At 37.8% G+C, this 13,003-nt stretch overlaps 1 protein-coding gene across 1 annotated transcript; it reads right to left on the reverse strand.

Annotated features, from left to right (window-relative positions):
* Positions 1-9,044: 9,044 nt before the first annotated feature.
* LOC107672082 (olfactory receptor 51I2-like) lies at positions 9,045-9,641 on the reverse strand. Its single transcript, XM_016465174.1, has one exon. The coding sequence runs from the start codon at positions 9,639-9,641 to the stop codon at positions 9,045-9,047; it is 597 nt and encodes a 198-aa protein (XP_016320660.1).
* Positions 9,642-13,003: the final 3,362 nt, after the last annotated feature.

Genomic DNA, 13,003 nt, shown 5'->3' on the forward strand with positions numbered 1-13,003 from the left:
GATGAATGTTCCTACTATTAAAGGCCTACACAAACCACCAACAAGCTGTTAATGCTATCAATATAAATAGAGTAATTATCAAAAATAATAAATGAAAATCTTGCCAGAACTTATGAGAAGTTGGTGTCCAACATTCATCCATTTCATTCTTTCATTTAGCCATTTCCAGCATCATCTTACTTAGGGTACAACCTAAAAAAGGAATAAACATTAAACAACAGCAGGCTAAATTTGCCACAATATGAGTTTTTTTTTTGTTAAAATCCACATTTCATCAGATTAATAAGGCTCATCTTTCACAGTATATTTTAAATATTTGCTAGTCCTTATTTGCTTAAAACCAGTACACAGTTGTTTTAAAATAATGTTGTCTATTTGCACAAATTGTCATGCATAATGTCACCTTAAGTGATCATCCTTCAGCACTGTTGAATGCCACCTGTGGGCAAAAGATTTATACTCATGGAGTTGGGTGGATAAACTCCCATTTGTGTTGCATTAGTCATAGGAATAGGTGTTGTTTTGTAGCACGTGCACAGCCCTGCTGGTAGATATTGTAACTGCACCCTACATAATCTGATTTAAAAAGCATCTTTCTGCTTTGTCATTCAAAAGTTGCTAAGAATACTAAAATATCACATTGTACCTGGGTTGTTGACAAATAAAATGTCAGTTAACCCTTTTGGTTGATGAAAATCTTTTATTTAGATTAATAAATATATGCTATGCTATGACTTCCCACACAGCAGACAATCTTAGTGTGAATATGGTCTCTGAAATGCACCTTGTCAGCCCAAGGATGGCCACGCATGGCAATTGCACTATGTGTGACAGCTAACAACATAAAGCCAACTGCTGGAAGGAGGTGTGTGGCCCAGATCAAACCTGCGAGCATGTGGCTCATATCAGGCTTGTGATTATTAGCCACATTTGAAAGTTTATGGGTAACACTTTACATTAAGGTTCCCTTTATAAAGGGTTTATAAAGGTGTTAATAAATGACCAATAACCCATTTACAAATGCATTATAAATCACTGATAAGCAGTCATAAATGCATGATTAAAAAGGGTGATTTAAATGCAATACCCACCAAATAGTGAGCCATTTTTAACTCACATGTTATAAATGCTTGATAAATATATTTATTAATACTAATTTCACTCAAAATTTCATTTCATGATGCGTGAAATTTCATGATGTAGCAAAAATTAACTATTATAGCAAGACTAAATGGTGTTGCATTTATGGCTTTCTCATTTATATCTCATGACTTGTCACTTTTCTTACGATGTTTCTTACCAGAATCTACTCTGTACCTTACCCATGATTCTCCGCAAAAGTTCATGATGCCTATCCACAGCAATGATTAGAAACTGATATATTTTGTTTATCAAGATGAAATTATCATGGTTTTTATTTTGGGGAAAAATCATAAATGCACATCCATGACTTGATGAGATATTAATATTGAACATTTTAATTCCAATATTACCTGTGAACTTTAATGCAATTAACCACTTATTAATGATTTATAAACATTAATAACCTGTGAAAGTGCACCTTAATGTAACGTGAACAACTGTGAACCAGTTATTAATCAGTTATAAATGTTAATAACATCTAAAAGTGAACCTTAATGTAAAGTGTTCACCTGTGAACCATTTATTAACGAGCTATAAATGTTAGTAACCTGTGAAAGTGCACCTTAATGTAAAGTGAACACCTGTGAACCATTTATTAATGAGTTATAAACGTTAGTAACCTGTGAAAGCGAAAGTTAATGTAAAGTGAACACCTGTGAACCATTAATAGGGTGGCCATACGTGCCATTTATACGGGACACGTCCTGGCCAGGATTTTTATATTGCCTAAAACATCCAAAGTACATAATTGTACATAATCGACCAATCGTGGTGTGTGAGAAGGTGAGATCTACAGAGAACGATCAAAGCGATGCCAATACTCGCATGGGTTTCTTCGTTCGTTCGTCTTGAAAAGTCGCTGCGCACCGATCATGACATCAAAGTACTGCAAGAGCAATTCAAAAGCAGAAGGAGCCATCTGCTCTGCTCTCTATAGCTCTCGTTAATGTCATACAACAATCAATCTGCACAGTGCAAACAGCCAAAACCTGGATATTTGAGGAAATATAGAAATCCTGGCAAGGACGCGTCCCGTAAAAATGGCCTGTATGGTCACCCTAACCATTAATGAGTTATAAACGTTAGTAACCTGAGAAAGTGAACCTTAATGTAAAGTGAACACCTGTGAGCCATTTATTAAGGCGTTATGAACAACATTAACCTGTGAAAGTGAACTTTAAAGTAAAGTGGACACACTAATCATTTATTAGTTATTAATACACACACAGAAGAGGGTTTTTTTCAGTTAAATGTATTTTATTGTTGATGCACTATATAAGTAAACAAAACTACTTGAAACAACATTACTGAGCACTGCACATGGAAAGTGGCTTATACAAGTAAACTCACATTAAACGATCCAGAAACACAATAAAGTATTCCATCAAATTATAACTTAGCATCAAATCTATACAACAAAAATATTTGATAAATGCAAGTTCAATGAAGGCACCCAAATATTTTTATTTTATCTAACAGTTTTGAAATAATTATTAAATCAATGACTGAAAGCACCAATACAGAACATCAACATTATTATATTGATAAAACATGTTTCATAACATAATAAAGGCCCCTGTAACTTGAGCATTTGCTCATCCACACTCGCAGTACCTGTGCACGGGAACTGTCCGCAGGAGTGCCGGCGTGGTTATTTATTTGTATAGTAACGAATAAATTTGAACTAACAAAGTGATTACACATGTAAACACTTGAAAAATATACTCTGCAGTGTCACCTCACAGTTAGCTGACCCGTAAAATGAATAAACACTATGAGAGATTATAATTTCGCTTCAGAGGATGTTGTAACAGTTCTAACAGCATGACTTCTTCTTCTTTGAAAAAGCGACTTTACATCGGATGCTCAACTAGAGGCTTTGGTGACACATAGGCAACTACAGACACACAGGCTTTCGTGATGTAATCTTTTTTATTTCCCAAATATAACAGTACATAACAAAAAATGCAAAAGAGGTCACAAATTTGCACACCAAAAAGGATCAGAAATTGAATAACAACATATAATTTACATGAATTTTCACAGATTTCTAATGTTGATAATCTACAACACATCAGATCTCAATGGGGAAAATATCATGCTGGATATCTACACTGAAATGGACTGGGTAATGTGTTAGGAACGAAAGGATGCCACATCGTTTGATGGAAATGAAAATGATCAACCTACAGAGGGCTAAATTCAAAGACACCCCGAAAATCAAAGTGAAAAAGTAATGCAGCAGACTAGTCCATTTTGCTGAAATTTAATTGCAGCAACTCAAAATGGTACCCAGCAGTTTGTATGACTGCCATGTGCTTGTACGCATGCCTGACAACGTTGGGGCATGCTCCTAATGATACGACGGATGGCATCACTGAGCTCCTGGACAGTCTGAGGTGCAGCCGTCGGATGGACCGAAACATAATGTCCCAGAGGTGTTCTATTGGATTTAGGTCAGGCGAGCGTGGGGGCCATTCAGTGGTATCAGTTCCTTCATCCTCCAGGAACTGCCTGCATACTCTCGCCACATGAGGCCGGGCATTGTCGTTCACCAAGAGGAACCCAGGACCCACTGCACCAGCATAGGGTCTGACAATGGGTCCAAGCATTTCATCCCAATACCTAATTGCAGTCAGGGTGCCATTGTCTAGCCTGTAGAGGTCTGTGCGTCCCTCCATGGATATGCCTCCCCAGACCATCTCTGACCCACCACCAAACCGGTCATGCTGAACGATGTTACAGGCATCATAATGTTATCCACGGCTTCTACAGACCCTTTCACGTCTGTCACATGTGCTCAGAGTGAATCTGCTCTCATTTGTGAAAAGCACAGGGCGCCACTGGCGGACCTGCGAATTCTGGTGTTCAATGACAAATGCCAATCGAGCTCCACGGTGCCGGGCAGTGAGCACAGGGCCCACTAGAGGACGTCGGGCCCTCAGGCCACCCTCATGAAGTCTGTTTCTGATTGTTTGGTCAGAGACATTCACACCAATGGCCTGCTGGAGATCATTTCATAGGGCTCTGGCAGTGCTCATCCTGTTCCTCCTTGCACAAAGGAGCAGACACTGGTCCTGCTGATGGGTTAAGGACCTTCTACGGCCCTGTCCAGCACTCCCAAAGTAACTGCCTGTTTCCTGGAATCTCCTCCATGCTCCTGAATCTGTGCTGGGAGACACAGCAAACCTTAAGGCAATGGCACGTATTGATGTGCCATCCTGGAGGAGTTGGTCTGCCTGTGCAACCTCTGTAAGGTCCAGGTATCGCCTCATGCTACCAGTAGTGACACTGACCCTAGCCACATGCAAAACTAGTGAAAAACAGTCAGAAAAGATGAGTAGGGAAAAAAGCAGGCCTCCCTTCTGGATGTTTTTATGATGGGTAAGGGGTGTTTTTAGGCATAAGATGAAGCATTAACCACAGTATTAGAGCAAATTCAAGTAATTCAAGGGGCAAATATAAATATAAGTTTTTCAAATGTCTTTATATATATAAGACATATGAAAAAAGTATATTTATATTTGCCCCTTGAATTACTTGAATTCAATTACTTACATGCACATATATATATATATATATATATATATATATATATATATATGAATAGTTCAGATGCAAAAGCCTCTAAGTACGTCAGACATTTTTCTTTAAAATTAGCATTTCTTTCTGGCTACTATGTGTAGGTTAATGATGCAAGATGGCTCCGCATATGGCAGCCTCGGTTTGCTGTTCCTTGGTACTTGTACTATTTTTGTTTGTTTGTCCTGTCCTAAGCTATTTTTTTCCGATCAGCTTTACAAGAAACGAACTCCTGGACATCAAAAATTCCACACCAAATAACTTCTTGCTGATGTTTGAGCATTCAGATGTTTTACTGGACATTTTAGTCGGAGGAGCTGCTTTCCTATACAAGCGCTCCAGGTGATGCAAGCGAGGGAAACGTGCTGGTGCGCTCGTGAAATTCAGACAGCGCGGTTTTAGGACTCCGCTGCCGAGCATTCATCTGGCGAATCTCCGCTCCCTAGCAAATCAATCAGACGAACTACAACTCCTCACCCACACAAACAAGGCCTTTTTAAACTCTGCTGCACTTTGCTTCACGGAAACCTGGCTGAACAGAGTCATCCCGGACTGCGCGCTACATCTAACGGGCTTCTAGCTGTTCAGAGCGGAGTGCGTCACCGAGTCCTCTGGGAAAACAAGAGGCGGTGGATTATGTTTTTATATCAATGAAGGCTGGTGTACAGACGTGACAATTTTAAAGAAGATGTGCTGCCCAAATTTGGAAGCTCTTTTCATTAACTGTAAGCCTTTTCATTCACCGCGGGAGTTTATTCTGGTGAGTGTGTACATTCCTCCTGACACGTGTGTGAGCGCCACGTTTATTAACTGTAAGCCTTATTATTCGCAGCGGGAGTTTTCCTTGTTTATTCTGGTGAGTGTGTACATTCCTCCTGATGCGCGAGTGAGTGCGGCGCTAGAACTGTTGGCCGATCAAATCACACACACAGAGTAGCGTTACCCGGACTCTTTCATTATCATTCTCGGTGATTTTAATAAAGCTTATCTCACCCATGAACTGCCTAAATACAGACAGCACATCACATGCCCTCCTAGGGACAGCACTCTGTCCTCCATGCAGCTCTGGGACTCTCTGTTTGATTAATCTTCTACCAGCCTACACCCAGAAACTTAAATCTGCTAAGCCTGTAGTAAAAACTGTAAAGAGATGGACTGTTGAAGCAGAGCGGGATTTACAAGCCTTGTACTAACAGGCCAAATACACACTAAATAGGGAGATAAGAGTGGCAAAGACTCTGAAAAACTGCTTTCAAGTAATGACTCTACATCAGTGTGGAAAGGCTTGAAAGCCATCACCAGTTACAAGACCCCATCCCCCAGCACTGAGGCCAATCAACAACTGGCTAAAGACCTGAACGAGTTCTACTGCAGGTTTGAAAAGCAAAAGACTGGTCTAACATAACTGGTCAAGCAAAATCGATTCAAGAATTTGAGTGAACTTCACAAGGAATGGACTGAGGCTGGGGTCAAGGCATCAAGAGCCACCACACACAGACGTGTCATTTGGGTAGTTCGTTCTCCTACATTTCCCTGAGTTCAGTAATCTTCTTAATAAAATTTAGGTACTGCTACATCTGAATCCTACTTCCTCACTGCCATTCACTGCAATCTGTGATAAATATGTATCATGTGTAATGTGTTATTTTTATTAGTAGTAGATACTACTACTACTAATAAAAATAATTCATTGCATATAATGTATTTTTATTATATTCTTTCAGGATCACATCACCAAAGCCTGTGTCTGTAGTTGCCTGTGTGTTACCAAAGCCTCTAGTTGGCGCTAGCGAGACTCCGATGTAAAGTCACGTTTTCAAAGAAGAAGTCATGCTGTTAAAACTTTTCCAACGTGCTCTGAAGCTAAATTATAATCTCACATAGTGTTTATTAATTTTATGGGTCATTCAACTGTGAGGTGACACTGCAGATTATATTTTTCAAGTGTTTATATGTGTAATCGCTTTGTTAGTTCAAATTAATTTGTTACCATACAAATAAATAACCGTGCTGGCGCTTCCACGGACGGTTCCACACGCAGGTACCGCAAGTTCTGTAACGGTGCTTTCAGTGATTTAATAATTATTTAAAAACTGTTAAATTAGATGAAATAAAAGTATGTAGGTGCATTTATTGAGCTTGCATTTATCAAATATTTTTGTTGTATGGATTTAATGTTTAGTTATAATGTGAGTTTACTTGTATAAGCCACTTTTTTTGTGTGATGTTATGCTCAGTAAAGATTAATCTTTTTGTTTCAAGTTGAAAGTTGTTTACTGATGTAGTGCAACAACAATAACATTTTATTTCACCAGAAAATTAGTAAATTAGTCATTTACTAACACCTTTGTAAACCCTTTATAAAGGGAAGCTTAATATAAAGTGTTACCAGTTTTTCTAAATACATTTTTATCACTTACAACATCTGATTATGTCTAATTCAGTGCGTTTACATGCACCATCTTAATGCGATTATAATGAGATTTTGACAATATTGCGATTAAACTTTACCTCATGTAAACGCAATACTTCGATCTAAATAATGCGATTAAGCTCATAATCGCAGGAAGCATAATCGTATTAACGCAGGTGGCGTATGCCGATTTTAATAGAAATATACAGGCATGTAAACACCTTAATCACATTGCCACTCTGACCAAAGTGCACATGTGCTTGTGACGTACATGAATGACATGACACGCACCTGCAATAATACGCAGATTAGAAATGATGGCAGGGAAGACAGCATCGCATTTCTTGGGAAAACACAACTCGCTGCCACTAGTCTCTGTTCCTTACCCTAATCCAGAAATGGCGCGTAGAACGCGACGGCAGCGTAGGCAAATTAATTAATTCATTGCCATCACATTTCTAAAAGCATGTTATACAACCATACAAAAGTGTTTTGCATTAGATATAAATAAATTCAAACAGCGGCCAGTAACACACCTGCTCTTTCTGAGTCCATCATTTGTGTTGTGCAGTGGGTATGTGAATAATGGCAGTAAAAAAATGAACCACAATTCTTAGCAAATAATAAGAATAATGGAAATTGCATGTAAGCGGGAGTGAAGAGCTCTTGATATGTAAACATCATAATGCGATTAAGTCCTTACTTTGATTATTGGAAATAATCACATTATTCGTGCGTAAACGTAATTGACATTCAAGTATAAGACTTTTCAAAATGGGTATAATGATTCCCTGAGTTCAGTAATCTTCTTAATAAAATTTAGGTACTGCTACATCTGAATCCTACTTCCTCACTGCCATTCACTGCAATCTGTGATAAATATGTATCATGTGTAATGTGTTATTTTTATTAGTAGTAGATACTAATTGTTTTACAATTTGGATGTCATGTTTTTCCCCTCTCACCTTCCTGTACGGAGCTTATGGGAATGAGTAAATACAATACCGTGCTGAAATTCCACCCGTCCGTGTCTCGATACAATATCGCCAAGGAATATATTGCAATACTATGCTGTAGGCTATCAATCCCCTTACCCACCCACAATAAAGAAAGAGCTTGACTTCAGGTGTGGTTGAGGAGAAAAGAGTGGCATGACACTTCTAACACCGCGTCCACACTGGACACCAGCGGCGCAATGCAAAATGACAAATCCTCGACAGTAAACTGATTCCTCGTTCTATTTATTAGTACTGACACAAAGTACAAAAGATCTGCAATGGTTGCTTTGTCACGTCCAGTGTGGACAGCCTCAAGCTGTTGCGGAGAGAAACAAATTCAGCTATTAGTGTAGGACAATAAAATAACTATTGTGATTATATACAATTCTTTTATTTAAACTGTTGCATTGAACATTGTAAACCAATAACGTCATGCACACTGCATTGCAATCCTCTCCTGTAGCTCTTTTGCTAAATATAAAACAATTGCTTTTTCCTAATTATTAAGATGGAAAAAGACGTACAACTATAAAATCAAATAGTATATGTTAAAAATGAAGTACACTGACTTCATTTTAAGACTTGTGTCATCTTGTGTCAAACAAAATTGTTTCTATAAGGATGGTCGTCCTATCATGGTGGCTGTCATATTAAGATCACATGACTAGCTGAATACTATTAATTTAATTTCATTAATCTGCCTATTTGTAGACACTTTCAGAAAATGTGTCTGTGCAAAGGGAATTTTTATAAGGCCGTCTGTCAAACAAACGGTCCGCTTCTAGATTACAAAATGATAAACAGGTTAAGCAAAATGGTTAATTTGCATCCAAGGCACTTGTGTAACAGAAAAAAAGTTTAACATTTAATATCAGTTCATGATAATTTGACAGACAGATCTAATTACATCAGAAACTGCTTATCTTCTTGTTTTTGAAACGGGTGAAAATTTTTTGTCTGATCTCTTTGGTTTTAAAACCATAAATAAGTGGATTCACAAGAGGAGGAAAGACAAAATTGGAAATAGAAACAACTCTGCGTAGGAAAGCGGGAACAAACTCAGATCGATGAGCAACACTAGGAAACAGTGTGTTAAACTCTAACAACAGGAAGACGACCAAATGAGTACCACATGTCTGAAGTGCCTTAATCTTTGCATCAGACTGCTTATTAGTAACACAAGTGATTAATATATGAATGTATGTAAATGCCACAGCAGAAAGTGAAAGGCCGTGGTAAAAAATGATGCAACTTAACCCAACGATATTGTTCACCTCTGTGCCGTCACATAAGAGTTTCATTAATGCGGTCTTATAGCAGACTAGATCTGTCATGTGTGTCTGGCAAATCCTGTAAGGTACCAGAATGGAGAAAACTACAGTTATAAGAATAAAATTTAAAAGCCACATCCCAGTTATGATTTTCACCAAGTTATTGGTAGTCATAATGGCTCCATATCTCAGCGGGCAGCAGATAGCGATATACCTGTCATATTCTAAATACATTTTTAAGGATTACTACATTTAATTATGTTTAATTGACATTCAGGTTCAATACTTTTCTAAATTGGTATAATGAGGTTTTCCTTAAGCCATTTTCCCATCATATCCATATTGGTTACATATCGAATGTGTATATTTTTGGGTTGATGTTTTACAATTTGGATGTCATGTTTTTCCCCTTTCACCCTCCTATGCACGGAGCTTTTGGGAATGAGTAAAAGTGCATGCAATACAATCCCGTGCTGAAATTCCACCCGTCTATGTCTTGATACAATATCGCCAGGCAATATTGCAATACTATACTGTATCGATCCCCCCACCCACCCAAAATAAAGAAATAGCTTGACTTCAGGTGTGGTTGAGGAGAAAAGAGTGACACTACACTTCTAACACCATGTCTAATAGATAGAACGCATCCAAGCAGGCACAAGACGTCAATATAATGTCAGGTTGACATTGGACATGACACTGGACAGACGTTGCATTTTGGCTGAGAATGAAAATTGGGTTGACGTCAGTATTTGACACCAATTTGATGTTGACTCAACGTTGATTGAGAACCTAAAGAACCTAAAAACAACAAATATCAACATCACATGACCTGGGGAATGCTATTCATTTAATTTCAGTAATCTGCCTATTTTTAGACACTTTCAGAAAATGTATCTGTGTAAAGGGAATTTCTACATTCTGTCAAAGAAGCTGACTGCTTCGATCTAGATTACAATATGATAAACAGGTTAAGCTTTAAAATGGCGAAATGGCATCCCCACGCACTTAGCAGAAAATAAGTTACATATAATATCAGTTTATGATAATTTCACACACAGATCTAATTACATCAGAAACTGCTTATCTTCTTGTTTTTGAAATAGGTTAAAATTTTCTGTCTGATCTCTTTAGTTTTAAAACCATACACAAATGGATTCACAAGAGGAGGAAAGATAAAATTGGAAATAGAAAACACTCTGCGTAGGAAACTAGGAACAAGCTCGGATCATCATTGATTTCCAGGTTGAGCAACAAACAGTATGTACATTGGTTTGTGAAGATTTATGTTCAAGCAAATGGTGACAACAATTGTTACACTGCAGAGTAAGATGAACAAGTATGTTATTAATCCAAATATGAATGCAGGATAAATGCTTGTCTCAGGCAGTTTCATAGAGTGTAATGTCAGGACCAGTGAGCAGACAGATCCATTTGGCTACATGGTTAATATTCTTATTATATCTGTGGCCTATACAAACAAACATAAAAAAGCTAATAATGCTTGCTTGCAATGTCAATCTAAATAAAGAATATGAATAATAGGATAAAATCTAAAGTTATGTTGGTGTATGAAATAGATCTTTGTCATCCTTTCATTTTGCCAGTATCCACTATCCAGCAACATCTTTCTTACAACCTGAAAAAAGCATCAAACATTTAAGAACGTACTTTCAATCTCAACACATGCAATATAATAAAACTTCATTAAAGAATGAAAACTGTAACATTCTCACAGCAGCAGATTAATAAGGCACATTACTGTATGTTGTAGGAAAATTAATGTTTTACTCTTTCTTATTTACTTTCTTAGACATTGTGGGTTTTTATTTATATATATATATAAATAATTAACTTGTGTTTCTCTCTCAATATGTATACATATGTCACCTGAAATGCAACAGAGACACCACACAGTAAAACAGAGAGCCTTTGAAGTCTTTAGTACGGGTAATTTAATCAGGAAAGACAGAGGGGTTAGTCATAAATAAAGACCTTTGACCTCACGGGTGTGAAGGCACACAAACACACAGTAAAAACAAATGATCAGAAAGAGTCTTTGAACTCTTTAGTGCAGGAAAGACAGAGGGGTTGTTGACCTCACAGATGTGAAGATAATAAAAGCCCAGGGGGTTAGAAGGACCATTGTTTTTTCTAAAAACAGCTAGGTTTGGTTTACGGGGTTAAGTGGAAAATTACAGAGAAGGAACCTTGTAAGAAGTGGGGGGTGATAACAGTATAATAAGGCTGTCTGTTTTCAGTGTGATTTTAGGTCTGTTGTGTTTCAGGGTAGCTGCTGAAACATTGTGAACATACCTCTTTAAGGAAAATAAACTTCTTTCCTTAAATATAATTTGATTTCTTGTCTCTTACACTGTGATGCTATTTGTTAATAATTGTTTTTGCCACAACACTGTATAAGTTAAATTATAATGTTTAGCTCATTAAAAGTGATTCAGCCAATAAGCTGAGATTTGTAATAATGTGGCCTGTCTGCACAAACTTTCAACTCATAATAGTATGCAGATCAAGTCACTCTGTGTTCACAGGAATACCAGTTGTTCAGAGTAACTTCTTCTTGTTAGAGCTTTAAAAAAGCAGCACATGTAGAATTTAGTCACCTTAAGTGATCATCCTTTAGCACTGTTGAATGTCACCACAAGGCCTACTAAATACACCGAGCTTCTGGCTTAGAGACACAATAAACAAATTAATTAACAACTAATTTACTGGTCTGTCTGAGGCAATAAAATTAATATATAAGCATAATTAAAATATAATTGATTGTATAATCCAGAAAAGTATATTGCACTGAAATTACTAACTTCTGATGGTGCAGTAAAACTCTGGAAATCAGGTTCAATAAAGGTGCTCTGAAATATTTCAAAGGTGCAGTATGTGATTTTGACAGCTAGCGACTGAAATGGGTACTGCAGTCCAAATTAAAAATATTGTTGAGAATTGTTTTCCTCATCCTCATCAGACTCATGTGGGTTGCCAGATTGAGAACACGCAACAGGAACTAATGCAATTGACAATGGAAGGCCTATACTGTTGAAGGCTGTCATTTATGACATCACATGCATATAGTAGAGTAATAACTTCTGCTAATTAATTGATCTGAGATTTCCATGATGCATGATCTGTGTCAGGGATACTCCAGCTTCGTCAGGCCCAATCACCTCACACACCCGTTCACAATCACTGGATTACTAACCAGCCGCACCTGTCACCACCTCATCAACACTAGCTCAAATACTCAGTCACTGCAGTTGCACTTTGTCTGGTCTTGAGTTCACTACGCTACTCCTTACCTGACTCACTCACCTGGACTCAAACCTGTCACCCACCTGTCTTCGTCAAAGTCATCATCCGTCAGATCTGAGAAAGACACAAGAAGCAGTCATTACGTGAGCTAGATCCCTTCAGTTTCTGGAACTCTGTTCATTTAACCCGTTTGCTCTGCATCTCTCCCCTCAGAACCTCTGTTTAAATAAAGAACCCTTCTTACCAGTATATCTCCGTTTTGGTCTCCTTCTGTACTGTGACAGAAGACCAGACCAACCAAGCTCAACATGGAGCCTCAACCACAGAAC

This window comes from Sinocyclocheilus anshuiensis, unplaced genomic scaffold (assembly GCF_001515605.1).
Source record: "Sinocyclocheilus anshuiensis isolate Anshui unplaced genomic scaffold, SAMN03320099.WGS_v1.1 scaffold336, whole genome shotgun sequence".
Lineage (NCBI taxonomy): Eukaryota > Metazoa > Chordata > Actinopteri > Cypriniformes > Cyprinidae > Sinocyclocheilus > Sinocyclocheilus anshuiensis.

Coding starts and splice junctions, on each gene's coding strand:
- LOC107672082 (XM_016465174.1), bottom strand. CDS start 9,641: ATGTATTTAGAATATGACAGGTATATCGCTATCTGCTGCCCGCTGAGA.